The 15,670-nt window shown below is 41.0% G+C and overlaps 1 protein-coding gene across 1 annotated transcript; it reads left to right on the forward strand.

The window, feature by feature from the left end:
- Positions 1-5,718: 5,718 nt before the first annotated feature.
- Positions 5,719-7,768, forward strand: LOC149261042 (protein NRT1/ PTR FAMILY 8.1-like). Its single transcript, XM_089367398.1, has 2 exons — positions 5,719-5,817; positions 7,247-7,768. The coding sequence occupies exons 1-2, from the start codon at positions 5,719-5,721 to the stop codon at positions 7,766-7,768; spliced, it is 621 nt and encodes a 206-aa protein (XP_089223524.1).
- Positions 7,769-15,670: the final 7,902 nt, after the last annotated feature.

Genomic DNA, 15,670 nt, shown 5'->3' on the forward strand with positions numbered 1-15,670 from the left:
CGGCCTAAGTCTTTCGTCGCATTTCTGTTCACCAAAACGTCGCTTTCCCATGTGCGCTCACCCGCCCCTGTGCGCTCACCCGCCCGTCGTGCAGACCCGCCCGCCGTGCAGCCTCGCCCGCCCGCCGTGCAGCCTCGCCCGCCCGCTGTGCAGCCTCGCCCGCCCGTCGTGCAGACCGGCCCGCCGTGCGCCCGCGCCCGCCCATGCGTTCGTGCACGGTGACTTCGCCCAGCGCCCGAACGCACCCACAACCGGAGGTCCTTACATTCTCCTCCACCTGAAATCGTTGTCATCCTCGACAACATACCATCCCGGTAGCTCTCCACCAAGATCATCATCCTTCCATGATGTCGACCTTTCCACACAAGGCAAACATCCCTGCAACATATGTAGAGACTCTTTCTCCACTATGTCTCAGCCTAGTGACTGCTGCCACCAAGCTCACCATCCATAATCCATGCTCAGGTCCATGGAAACTCCATCCATCTCATCTGCAACATGTTGTCCATATCAAACCGACTCTTGATGTGCCCCATTCAGGTCCATGAAGCTCTCTCCATCATCTGCAATGTGCCACCCTCAAGTCTTCATTCAACTCTTGATGTGCCCCATTCAGGTCCATGAAGCCCTCTTCATCATCTGCAATGTGCCATCCTCAAGTCTCCAATCTGATCAACTCTTGATGTGCCCCATCCAGGTCCATGAAGTCCTCTTCATCATCTGCAATGTGCCATCCTCAAGTTCCCATGTCACACTAGCAAGTCCTCCTGCATAACATTCCTGCCCTAGCACCTTGTTAGGATGTCCCTTGACATCTCCACAAGTGCTTCCACACAATGTCCTTGCATAGGTCTCTACCATGCTCCATGTCTTCAAACTTCGGTTTAGTGAACTCGGTCACTCAACCATCTCATCATCATCATGTCATGAGTCCCTTCACCATAGCTCCTCCACCAAAGTGTCCACCAAGACTACCTCTTGGTCTCGGCCATGAGAAGTCCACCCAAAACATCACAAGTGTGTGCCCTCCTCAATCTGTCCATGAGTCATGTCGGGCACTTAGCCAAAGTGGCTAAAGCATGACCCAATCCTCCACAACGATCATCAAGTCCCACCCTTGTCAAGGGCCTTTGCACCTTCAACCATAAGGTCACAAGTAGCCCCAACAAGCTCTGCAATAGTTGACAATCCTTGCTTCTTCATACAAGGTTCCATCATAGTCATCCATGGTAAGATCCTCCATAGCATAGGCAAACTGGTTTTGCCCTTTCCTGCACATAGTCCATCTCCCAAATGCCCAAATGAAACACAAGTATCATTACTTACTTCATCATCATGAGGCTCCTCCATGTGAGTGACCTCATTCATACATGTTGACAAACTACACGATCCTGGTTCAGCTTGATCATCTTCAAGTTCACCCTCCATCGTAGTCATGCCTGTAACATCTCCCTCTATCACGGCTTCCTCTTTCTTGTTGGCACAATCTGCAACTTCACCTTGCTCCATTGCCCAACCAAGTTGAAGAAGTTCTTCCTCAGCTTCAACCTCCCTCTTCAAGGCTAGGAGATGCCTCACTTCCTTTTGGTTCAATTCCTTTCTTATCTTGAGCTCCTTGAGTTTTGCTTCAATCAAGTCTACTTCCTCTGCAAGTCGAAGAGCTTCCCCTCTATCAGGAATCCCTTCCTTAACCAAGGCACGAAGAGCATCCTTTGCTTCAAACAACCTTTTGCCCCATTCTACAAATCCTTGTTTTACTCTTTCTGACTCTTCAAGTAGACTCCCTTCGAATTCTTCGAAGGATGCATAACCCAATTTCTGCAAGATAGACATCTTCACTGCTTCACCTGTCACCAGCTCCGACCGAGCTCTGATACCAACTGTCACGCCCCTACACCTGCGGTGATCTTCCAACCGCTTGTAGCGAGGTGCGGCACCACCGAACGCTTTCTTTTTAACAATACTAACGTTTATGGGCTACGCCTATTCCAACATAAACTTACTTAACTTGTGTTCTTATAACCGAATAAAATGTTATCCTTTATACTTCAACAAAGAACATTCTCATTCATTAACCATGAACAATAAACCGAGAATAATAAACAAGTATAAAGGGAGGGGCAACTCCCGAACAGTCTGCCCAACAATAATATTATGTCAATAATATCAGATTTTACAACAAGTGTGTCTTGGCCGAACCAAGTCTCACACTTAACCAATTTTTACAAAAGACAGGCCACCTGCCTTTTACAACATTTCATGCACCTTTGCATAAGAAGGAGTGCTCACCCGAGCCACTCAACCTCCCTACCAAATCCCGCATAAAACCGTGTACAAGAATCCACTCACACATGGCATTCTTTGCCAACCATCATATAAGACAAAACCTGCACAACTTCCCAAGTCCAACGCGCATGAGGTATGTGCATTCCCTTAACCAAACTGCGCACTCCTCTTTGCCTTATGAAGATATGAGCGAAAGACTTATGTTGGAATGAGCCTCTTCATATGTCATATATATATGAGATGTACATGGGTTTTACATGGGGTGTGCAGCCCCATGGCTGACCCCATAAACTCATCATACATGCCCATATGCACCTTTAAACAAGTCGGCCTTCATCCTTTAATTCGTTGCATATAAATCCTTGCTCCAATACTTAGTCGTTTTTCGGCCTAAGTCTTTCGTCGCATTTCTGTTCACCGAAACGTCGCTTTCCCGTGTGCGCTCACCCGCCCGTGTGCGCTCACCCGCCCGTCGTGCAGACCCGCCCGCCGTGCAGCCTCGCCCGCCCGCCGTGCAGCCTCGCCCGCCCGTCGTGCAGACCCGCCCACCATGCGCCCGCGCCCGCCCGTGCGCCAGCGCCCGCCCGTGCGTCCGTGCACGGTGACTTCGCCCAGCGCTCGAACGTGCCTGCAACCGGAGGTCCTTACAGCCCGCCTGTCATGCAGACCCGCCCGCCGATCATGCAGCCCGCGCCCGCCCGTGCACGGTGACTTCACCCGACGCCCGAACGCGCCCGTACCCAAGGACCTTACATCCTCCTCCACCTGAAATCGTTGTCGTCCTCGACAACATACCATCTCGGTAGCTCTCCACCAAGATCATCATTCATCCAGGATGTCGACCTTTCTACACAAGGCAAACATCCTTGCAACATATGTAGAGACTCTTTCTCCACTATGTCTCGGCCTAGTGACCACTGCCACCAAGCTCCCCATACCAAAGTATGTATCTCCATAATCCATGCTCAGGTCCATGGAAACTCCATCCATCTCATCTGCAACATGTCATGATGCTTGATGCCAAGCCATCCCTGCATCATCATCCATATGTGTGCCTCCTCAACGTGAAGAGACCATCTCATCAAACCGACTCTTGATGTGCCCCATTCAGGTCCATGAAGCCCTCTCCATCATCTGCAATGTGCCATCCTCAAGTCTTCAATCAACTCTCGATGTGCCCCATTCAGGTCCATGAAGTCATCTTCATCATCTGCAATGTGCCATCCTCAAGTCTCCAATCTTATCAACTCTCGATGTGCCCCATTCAGGTCCATGAAGTCCTCTTCATCATCTGCAATGTGCCATCCTCAAGTCCCCATGTCACACTAGCAAGTCCTCCTGCATAACATTCCTGCCCTAGCACTCCTCTTTGGATGTCCCTTGACATCTCTACAAGTGCTTCCACACAATGTCCTTGCATAGGTCTGCCATGCTCCATGTCTTCAAGTCTCCAACCTGATGTCCATGACTAAGTTGTCCATGTAGTCCAACCAAGTAGACACATCACAACATCTGGCCATCCCATCCAAGTCTTCAACTTTCGGTTTAGTGAACTCGGTCACCCAACCATCTCATCATCATGTCATGAGTCCCTTCATCATAGCTCCTCCACCAAAGTGTCCATCAAGACTTGCTCTTGGTCTCGGCCATGACAAGTCCACCCAAAACATCACAAGTGTGTGCCCTCCTCAACCTGTCCATGAGTCATGCCGGGCACTTAGCCAATTCTCCATGTGGCTAAAGCATGACTCAATCCTCCACAACGATCATCAAGTTCCACCCTTGTCCCGGGTCCTTGCACCTTTCATCATAAGGTCACAAGTAACCCCAACAAGCTTCCCAACAACTGACAATCCTTGCTCTTCCATACAAGGTTCCATCATAGTCATCCATGGTGAGATGTCCTCTTGCCTTGGCAAACTGGCTTTGCCCTTCCCTGCACACGGTCCATCTTCCAAATGCCCAAATGAAACACAAGTATCATCACTTACTTCATCATCATGAGGCTCCTCCATGTGAGTGACCTCATCCATACATGTTGACAAACTGCACGATCCTGGTTCAACTTGATCATCCTCAAGTTCATCCTCCATCGTAGTCATGTCTTCAACATCTTCATCACAGAAGGGGACAACAATAGCCTTGTTGCCCTTCAAGAATTCTTGTCCAAGTATCACATCGAAGTCATTCATCTCCATCACTATGAAGTCCAACTGACCCTTCCATTCTTTCATCTGCACAGGTACATCGTGTACCAAACCTGCCACCTTAGCTCTAGAGTTCACTGCCTTGACCTCCAGCCCAGTCTCTTTTGCTAACCGTGTTGTCATAAAGTTATGTGTAGCACCCGTGTCTACCAGAGCTTGAATGGCCTTGTCATAAACCATCAAGTCTACGAAACCCAGACTGTTCTCCATAACCTTATCTGCATCAACTTCCAAGTGTCCTCACACTTGCTCCACCAGCTCCTGACCGAGCTTTGATACCAACTGTCACGCCCCTACACCTGCGGTGATCTTCCAACCGCTTGTAGCGAGGTGCGGCACCACCGAACGCTTTCTTTTTAACAATACTAACGTTTATGGGCTACGCCTACTCCAACATAAACTTACTTTAACTTATGTTTTCTTGTAACCAAGTAAAGAATTATCCTTTATACTTTAAAGAAGATCATTCTCAATCATTAACCATGTACAACAAACCGAGAACATCAACAATACACAAGTACAAAGGGAGGGGCAACTCCCAGAAAGTCTGCCCGACAATTTTATTATATCAAGAATATCAGATTTTACAACAAGTGTGTCTTGGCCGAACCAAGTCTCACACTTAACCAATTTTTACAAAAGACAGGCCACCTGCCTTTTACAATATTTCATGCACCTTTGCATAAGAAGGAGTGCTCACCCGAGCCACCCAACCTCCCTACCAAATCCTGCATAAAACCGAACACAACTTCCACCTTCACACCTCAAACCGCACTTAAGTCAAAACTGCACCTTTAGTAGCACTACGCATGAGGTATGCGTAGTCTACTTTTACCCTTGCTGTTTTACCCCTATGCGTATGAGAGATGAGCGAAAGTCTTGTGTTGAAATGAGGTGCAACCACCTCTTATATATACGCTCCATACTTTGGATATAATCTTTGGGCCGACATGTTAATAATACCATGAAGCCCCCATGTTATATCTTTATGGTGTCGGCTTTATTATATTTTATGTCCACGTGCCATGCATATATATAAACCTTCGTGCATCGTCATATTATGTACGCTCAAGTGTGACACTTAACCAATTTTCGCATTTTCCGTGTGCGCTCACCCGCCCGTCGTGCAGACCCGCCCGCCTGTCGTGCAGGCCCGCCCGCCGTGCAGCCTCGCCCGCCCGCCGTGCAGCCTCGCCCGCCTGTCGTGCAGCCTCGCCCGCCTGTCATGCAGACCCACCCGCCGTGCAGCCTCGCCCGCCCGCCGTGTAGTCTCGCCCGCCTGTCGTGCAGACCCGCCCGCCGTGCAGCCTCGCCCGCCCGCCGTGTAGTCTCGCCCGCCTGTCGTGCAGACCCGCCCGCCGTGCAGCCTCGCCCGCCCGCCGTGCAGCCTCGCCCGCCTGTCGTGCAGACCCGCCCGCCGGTCGTGCAGCCCGCGCCCGCCCGTGCGCCCGCGCCCGCCTGTGCGCCCGTGCACAGTGACTTCGCCCGGCGCCAAAACGCGCCCGTACCCAAGGACCTTACAACAAGGGTGTCGTCTTTCTTTATGCCTTTTAAACATTACATTTTAGTAGTTATTCAAGTTGGCCTGTTAAGCATCTTCTTTAAGCGTTTGAATTTAGTGGTGGAAGAGGAAATAGGACAACCATTAATCCAACCTTCCCATTTCAAAATATCAAAAACGTATAAACTAACAAAGTTAATATATATTTTTAATTCATATATATTATTATAAAAACATTTAAATGGAATCATCAAATTAATTAAATCATTAAAAACAACAACAAAAAGTTATAATATAAAAATAAAAAACAAAAAAATATCAATAAATAATTTTTTTTTAATTAATTAATTTTAAATAATAAAATTTAATTAGTCAAACATGTTTAAAATTTTTAATCGAAAAATAGATATATATCATCCGAAGATTCCATTTGTCCAACAAGTAAAACATATGAAATAATATATATACTCTTCCAATAATATTAACATTCAATAAATTTTAATAATACATGGTTAATACATTCTTATACGTAATTAAATAAAATAATCATATTAAAATTATTTAATCACATTAAAATTATTTCAATATTTCAAAATTTGTATTATTATCGTCATGATAACATTCTTACGTTATGTAAAGAATGTCATTGATCTACATCATTATTATTATATAGTCAAAATTTAAGATGCTGAGTCAGAAAACGAAGCATCATATGCCGGATGACTCATACTTAATCCTGGTCAACTCCAATGTCTTCATTTTTAAATTAATATACCAGAGCAACACGGTTTGCTGGAGTAATCAAAGTGAATCCTAGCCAGCTTCATTGTTCCCAATTTTTAAATATAAAGTCCATTCATTTTAAAATTAATATACCAGCGCAACTAATTAAAGTGAATCCTAATCATGGTTTACAATTTTAATGAAAGTGAATACTATTCAACCTCTTTCCTCACAATTTTTAATTATTAAACCAAGTCATTTTTAATTAAAATAAAACAATTTTTAATTAATAAACCAATTAAAATTAGCCTCAAAATTTTGAATAACTAGCTCTTTGGTTGACATGTCTTTTCAGCAACTGTGCTTTTGTTTTATTTCTGTTTTTCCAAATAATTTAGTTATCCTCAAAATTTTGATAACACCCAACTCTTCTCTCTAATGTAATTTAAGTAATGGTGTGTGTCTCTCTATGTGAGATGAATGATCTCTTCATAAGACATTCATTCTTTTCATACTCTATTTAATGCAGGGATTAGTTTTGCTGGTATTGTCAGTGTCTCTCCAAGCTTTGAAGCCAAATATTGGTGTTTATTTCTTTTCTTTGTATTTGATATCCATTGGGATCGGTGGCAACAAACCATATTTGACACCATTTGGTGCAGACCAGTTTGACAAAGAAGACAAAACTGACATGCTTCAGAAGATTTCCTCCTGTAACCACTGGTTTTTATGGCTTTCAGCTGGCTTTACCTTAGCAGTCACAATTATTTCCTACATCCAAGAGAATGTAAGCTGGGGATTGGGATTCGGGATTGTCACAGTGGCTATGGCTATGACAACTGTACTATTTCTCTGTGGGACTCCATTATACAGACACAAGGTTCCTCGAGGCAGTGCCATCACTGGAATCGCTCAAGTTGCAGTGGCTGCTATAAGAAAAAGAAATATCAGCATGCCTTCGGACATAAGCTTGTTTTACGAGAAGGATGAGGATGTTGAGTTCATAAAATCCAGTCCGAAGCTGCTAGTGCACACAGATAATTTTCAGTAAGTTTTTACTAAGTTTTTTCACAAAAATTCAATGAAAACAATTCACTTGCTTTTCACAAAATTTGAAAAAAAAAAAGCAATCATTATTATTTTGATATCTCTTTTTTTCATTGGCAATGTATTAGGTTTCTAGACAAAGCAGCCATAATGGTACCAGACTCTTCAGCATGGAATACTGATACAGGGAGAAGAAAAGAGCCAAACCCATGGTATGTTTGCCCAGTAACTCAAGTAGAGGAAACCAAGCTTATCTTGAGGCTAGCACCCATCTGGTTCTCTTGCTTAATCTTTAGAATGGTATTCTCACTGAGCATATCGCTCTTCCTAAAGCAAGGCAGTACCATGGATAGAAAACTAGGTCCCCACTTCCGAGTGCCAGTATCTTCTCTTCTGGTAGTCCAACCACTTTCTGCACTTGTTTCAGTGGTTATGTTTAATCATTGTATTGTACCACTGGCCAGAAGAATAACACGCAATGAAAGACGAATAACTGTTCTTCAAAGGATTGGAATCGGCTTCCTTTTACTTATACTATCCATCGTGTCTGCAGCTCTGACAGAAAACATTAGGATCCATGTTGCAAAATCTCATGACTTGCTCGACCAACCCCAATCCCTCTCAGCATTTTCTGCTTAATTCCTCAGTTTTTCTTGATCGCAGTAGCCGAGTTGTTTATTGTAGTAGCCTTACAGGAATATTTCTATGATCAATTCCCTGATGGCAAGAGCAGCTTCGGTATGGCCTTCAATCTCAGTGTTCTGGGATTCGGCAGTTTTTTGGCCAGTTTTCTGGTCATCATAGTTCAGGCAGTGACTAAACGAGGAGGGCATCGAGGCTGGATTGGAAGCAATTTAAATAGATCTAAAATAGATTATTTTTATTGGTTTTTGGCGGTAATTGAAACTGCTAATCTATGTTCCTATATCTATTTTGCCAAAAATTATAAGTACAAAAAGGCCAGGCAAATTACATCTATTCCAATTAATGTATAGTTTTAAGTTCAGGACTTTTTCGCAGATATCCTCAGACAAAATAATTCAGTTAAATCTTCATCTTTTTCTTTAAAAAAATGCATTTTCGTCCATGCTTGTAACCCATTCTTGCCACTCCATCAAATCACTAAATTCATTAATCTACCCCTTCCCAACATATTTACGTTTTTGGAAGCAAGATTTGGTTCGAAAACATTCTAGTTTATAGTATGGCTAGGGTTTCAGGGCAGCTAGGTAACTTCAATGGTTCTACTCAGATGGTGGAACGCCAAGAATAAATCTGGTGACAACAATCAACTGGTTGTTATTAGTAAGTTTTCATAGCGCCTTATTGTAAAATTCTTTCATTCCTTGATCACACTAAAATTGTTAACGCCCTGCATAATGCTTTGATCACAACACATATCTTCAAAACCATTTGTTTCTTCAGGCAATGTAGCGGGTCCCCTGTACAACTCTTCTTATGAAAAGTCTGTTGAACAGTCAAACGGGGAAGTGAGCAGATTGCAGTATGGAGAAGATAGGTCGTTCAAATAAAATAATCTATTGGGTAAATTAGCTGTATCTCCTTCAAAATCACCGGATAAGGAGATGGCTGGTCACAAATTTTAACATAGAAGAGGTGCAACAATTATTGGTTTGTTATTGCTCTTGATGTCTTAGCTTTATGTTATGAATTCCGAGCAAATCTTGAATGCTTATTGTTGTGATTATTATTTCTTGTTTTAGCTATTTCTTATGAATTCAAGGCTCATCCTGGGCATCATTAATTGTTTCCTGGAATGGCCATCCCAGATTGTTTCCTGGAATGGCCCGGGGAGAAAGAAGCAAGAATCCACATGCTGTGCCAAATGTGAATGCGTTTCTCCTGGTACATATGGAAAACCATGATGTCTTCCCATGTTATACGAGCTTGAAGACACATGGCAACAAACCCAAGTGCCCTTGAATATGTTATATCGCGTACATATTTCATATATCACAGTTTTGCGGTTGTAGGAGATATATATAGTTATAAGTTCTTATTATATTTCATATATGAGAGTTTTGCGGTTGTTGGAGATATATATAGTTATAAGTTCTAGTTATAAGTTTTTATTATAAGCTAAATAATATGGAGTGGCGGTGGTTCCTCATAGGATTTATTATCAGTGTGTATCCGGTTGTATATTAATTTATTATCAGTGTGTATCCGGTTGTATATTAATTATTTAATGCACAAGCGCTTAACAATGTTGGTTACTACATCGCTGAAAAGATTCAGAGAAGCTTAGACAAAGAAGTGATAAAGGCTGGAAACTGTAAATCTTTCCAATTTAAAGAGTTGTTCGTTGTATTAAGTTTGAAAAATGTTTTATAATCAAAGACTTATAGCTTGAAAGATATATTTAAGTTTCATTAACCTGGTTAACACACTATAATAAATTTGTATTCTGAAACAAAAATTTTCTCAAATTTTATTGGAAGATTTTGCCTTAATATTTATAATTATTTGAAAATTTCAAAAAAAAATTATTTGATATATGATAATTAGAAAACACAGAGTTTAACACATTGGAGCACTTTATTAATTCAGGTCTAAGTGTGTTCACACTTGCTCACCTCAAATGCATCATAATGTGTTTTATTATATAACTATGGGATCCGTAGACTCATAGTCATAACAACATTGAAGATACATACTCTCACTAAGCTACAACTCAGTGGTATTGGAAAATAATGATTTCTAAAACAATAACTCATATAAATTTAAAAGGACAACTTAACAAATCTGTCACATTAATAGATATTTCTATGTCAACATTATTCTAACAATAATACCAAACTTATTTATTTTTTGTGAGATGTTAATATGATCTATGCTTAAAAATAATTCAGAGTGCTTAATTTTTTGAAAATGTTAATTTATAAAAAAATGATTTTCCACTTATCCCATTCTTATTGGAAAAAATTTAATTCACATTAAACATAACAATTGGGAATAATAAAGAAATTGCCATTAAAAGTTAGTATTAAAAGATATATTAATTTATTTTCCACTTATCCCATTCTTATTGGAAAAAATTTAATTCACATTAAACATAACAATTGGGAATAATAAAGAAGTTGCAATTAAAAGTTAGTATTAAAAGATATATTAATTTGTAAGTGATAGGGTAAAACTTAAAATAAACAATAGACTTAATACGTAAATAATTTGAGATGTTAGTGATTAATTCTGAATTTAATGTATAATTTAATAAATAATTTTGTTGTTGTTGTTAATTTTCTTGTTGGGCATCACTCTTGTCTACTCTTAGTCATTAGTTTTGAATTTCGGCCTTTTAGTGCTTATAATATAATAATTTTTATATTATCTTCTCTATCATCTTTGTTCTCAGTCATGAGTCTCCATTTCCATCCTTGATGTTTTAGGTTTAAATATTAATTTTAGGTTTCAAGTTAGATTTATGTAGAGATTTAATGTATATGTATATATATATATATATATATATATATATATATATATATATATATATGATGATAGAGATTTAATGTAAATGTAGACTTAATGTAAATTGCGACAGAGATTTTAATGTAATGTCTCCAGTTACATACATACATAATCGAAAAATGTTGACCAATTTGCCAGGAACAATGCATGATTGAACAATATAATATTGTATCATATATATGATAAAAATTAAAGAATCAAACTTTATTAATCAAGCTCGGCAACTCTCAAGTGAGAGACTACACTTGGATACTACCACTGGCAGAACGTTCTACACCTTTCATCTTACAATCAAAAATATATATAGCTTTCACACAAGTAGGGAAGTTAGAACAACCTCCAAAGGAATAGGAACTAAATCCTAATCAAAGGCATACGCTCAACTAATCAACTAACTCCCTCCTAAAATATATATTTCTCTATTAATTCTAACTCTCCCCCTTAATGGAGAAAGGGAAAAAATAACATACACCTACTGAAAGGCATACGCTCAACTAATCAATTAACTGCCTCCTAAAATATATATTTCTCCATTAATTCTAACACTCCCCCTTAATGGAGAAAGGGAAAAAATAACATACACCTACTGGTAAAGTCTCAGCTAGGCTTACAAGAGTACATAAAAAACTTGGTAACTGAGCTTTCATTTTTGTCTTCTTGCTTGAGAGTCCATGCTTGTTCATTCGTCAGTGAAGTTTCATCTTCACTTTTCTTGCCATAAGGTAGTGATGGAGCTTCTCCTCCTTTTTACATTTTCTTCCCCAAAGGCGGAACACTTGATCTCTTATCCTCCTCTTTCTTGATCTCAATTGTAGGATAACATTCAATGTTGCAAGTTCTTGGGACTTTTCAATTGTTTCTTCTTGAATGCCAATATCTACACACTTAAAATCAATGTCAAATTCATAAAGAGGACCATATTGGCTCTTGTCTTCCTGCTCGTTCAAGAGAGCTTTTATTTCTCCATCTCTCTCTACTAACATAGCTTGTTGATTCATGCCTTCAACCTCTTTACTCAATTTTGTTGCTGCAAACATGTTGTCCTGTGTTTGATTTGTACATGGAGATAGAATTTTCTTCTCACTGAACAACAACTCATCAATAAAATGTTTTTCATGCATCAAATTGATCCACTCATCATGAGATACATAGATGTCATCAAATCTGACTTCATAGGTCTCTGCATCAGGGAAGCTTTCTTCATAAAAAATTTCAGATTCTACAATAATGGTTGTATTTTCATCATCACATGTTTTAATGTCAATTTCAGGCACACATTCATCACCCATCATTGCATCTTCAATGTTGACATGTTCAGTTTCACAATCAGTTATAGGATTGAACACACAATCATCATTTTCAAGAGAAATACCTTCATCATCTTTGCCCTCATTCAAATTATACTTCATTTCTAAAATATCCCACAAAACTTTTGCATTTTGAATCTTACCATATTCATGTAGCATGCTGAACAAGATGCTTTCATCTAATGCAGATGTTATAAGATGCAATGTTGATGCATCTCCACTATCGTAGTTTAAATTGATAGAATCTTCAACATAATTCAATAAATTTACCTTCCATAATTTTGTTTTCATTTCAGTCGCCCAGCTTTCATAGTTCATACCTGAAAAACAGGGTACATCAGACATTAACATCTTAATGATTTCATCAAATTCTAGATCTACATCATGATCCATGACTTGATCAACTGAGCCGAAATTGGATGCTTAAACTCTCTTAAAGCTACCCGAACTCTGTAAAAACTCATACCAAAGTTTAAAGTCATATGGATGTCGAAGCCTATCAGAAATAACCTCTGAACAATGAGAATTTGCAGCCAGCATAGAGCAACGAGGACCTTCGGTCAAAGTGCATTGACTGGTGGCCCATGGGGACTGTGCATGACCCAAAAATGGCAATTAGGAGGCTCAGACTAGAAAACATAGGTTGTTTCTGATGCGCAATTAGCGCATCACTCTGGAAAACCCCTCAAGAAGGAGAAGCCCCGAGCGCTTGGTCACAAGGGGAACCATGAAACCGTGGGAAAAGTGCTAAAACAGACGGCGGGTCCCGTGCTCCAAAACCGGTGGTATATTGGGGGCACCCTTGGGCGGTAAGTGGATTTGGCTGAAACCAAGCGATTCCATTCATCGCACGACACGTGTCCGGCGGATGAGAGAGAAAACCACCTCTCATCGCACGCTAATGGTCGAGCAAGTCAACCGCACGAAACGAGCGAATATCTTAGGATCTGGGGGTTCGAGATTTAACGGTGGAGATTGCACCCGATGGATGACCAGACCTGATGGAGAAACAAGCCACAGCGCATAAAGATTTGAAGTTCGACGTGGACGATGAGTTGGTAGAGATTCGTGTTTCGCGGGAATTCTTGGAATAAAACGGAAATAACGGCCGTTTTAAATGATCGAGTGTTTCCGGTGAACCTGACACTTATCCGTTACGGAATAGGTGGCTGCTTCCCTGTGAGGTGATGTAGTGACTGTAACAGTGGAAAGAAGGGACTTGAATGTCGTGGGACAGATTGGCCTTAAGCCAAGAACAGAGAGAACAGTAGAGAGGAAAAAGAGCGAAAAGACGCTGAATGCGCAGAGAGTCTGGGAAGTCACTCGAAGGTTGAGTGGGAAAAACCAGAGAGCTCAATTGACAGCAGCATATCGTTGTTGGAGTTGCTTGGAAGTCGAGCGACTCACAGAGGCATGTAAAAGGCTGGGAGAAAGAGCTTAGAGAAGTTAGAGCCAAGAGCCAGAGCGAGCACCAGAAGCGAGAGCTGAGAGCCAGAGCCACAAAGCCAGAGCGAGAGTCAGAGTCACAGCCAGAGCAAGAGCCAGAGCTAGAGCCAAAAGCTAGAGCTAGAAAGCCGAAGAGCTCCAAGAGCCAAGGGATAAGATGGTGTTCTGAGCCCAATGTTCCTGTATAAAACATTGGAGTTAAGTGTAGGCACTTGTAAAAGAACTATTGCCATAATCCCAGAGAGCCTAATCGAGTTGATTAGAGCTCAAGGAGACGTAGCCCAAGATATCAGGGTGAACTCCATATTATACTGTTGTCTTATGTGTTTGTTTTTATTGCTGCTTTAACCACTGTTATATGCATTTATATATCAGTTTAAGTACCTTCCCATATCAGTACAAACAATAGATTTTAAAGTAAATAATCAGCTAAAAACAAATACAAGCATGCACCCATATTGTTAAGCATTTCTTATTTCCGCATTGGTTAGTCATTAAGACTTGGGAAAATTTAAAGCTTTGGAAGTGGGAGAGGTTCTTGTACATTAGATAAGAAGCCTAAGAGCCCCATTTTCAGATCAGGTGGTATCAAAGCTTAAGATTGATTAACCCCACCTTCAAAGAAGGTTGTAACAGAATGCTTGATTGACAGGGCAAAGATTGCTTGCTGAAAGGTGTTTTGACAGTCAAGGATTGATTGCCTCATTGAGTGCTTGGTTGCAGACTGACTATTGTTTGAGTTTGCAGAGGTGAAGGGAAAGCTATTGATAGCTCAGTCCAAGAAGGATAAGAAGGAGGAAGAGCTGAAGGCATTCTTCTATCCCAAAGGACCTCAGGGCAATCCTTGAAGCACAAGAGGTTTGTCGCAAAAGGTTGCTTGAGTAAGCTCTTTAATAATCTTGTTTGAAGTTCGTTTGTGCCTTTTGAAAATGACAACTTCTACAAGTGAATTCTCAAATTCTTCTTGCTCCCGAAGTTCCTTTAATGGAGACATGAAGCAAGACTTGTCCACCATGATGGATATGGTGAGAGAAATGTATGAGGATGGAAGGAAGAGCAGCATACTTAGAGAGCAGTTGAATTCCATGGAGGAAGAGAAGTAGATGCTTTCTAGCAAATTGCAGGAAATGGAGAGGCAACTTCATATTGCAAATATGAACCTGAAAAGGATGCATGAGTTGGAGTCACAACTCTTTGTTGCCAAAGAAGCCTTGGCCAAGTATCAACTTGAAGAAGAGGTAAACCATTCCTGTTTGTCTTCAAATTCTTCTAAAAATGCTTATATTGGTTCTTTTGAAAAACATACCGGAGGCATAGGTTCCAAGCTAATGTGCAAGATGGGCTATGAAGGAAAAGGATTGGGAAAACATGCACAAGGTATTGTTGAGACAATAATGGTTGAGGAAAGGCCTAAGTATTTGCGTCTTGGCTATGGATAGTCTTATGGAGAGAGTTCCAAAGCTGCCCTTAAGGCCATTGAAACAATTCCAAAAAGGAGTTTCATTGTAGGTCCTCTACCTCAAAAGTGTGAGGATTGTGTTCAGGAGGAATGCAATAGCTCGAAACATCATTCGCAGGATGCAGATTTTCAGAAGCACACACTTGAACCATAGAGTTCTGAAAACTCTGACAGCCTTGAAGAAAGTGATAGTGTTCCAAAGGCT

The sequence above is a fragment of the Pinus tabuliformis genome, chromosome 6 (genome assembly GCF_031772625.1).
Source record: "Pinus tabuliformis cultivar Carrire ecotype Pingquan chromosome 6, CPIR1, whole genome shotgun sequence".
NCBI lineage: Eukaryota > Viridiplantae > Streptophyta > Pinopsida > Pinales > Pinaceae > Pinus > Pinus tabuliformis.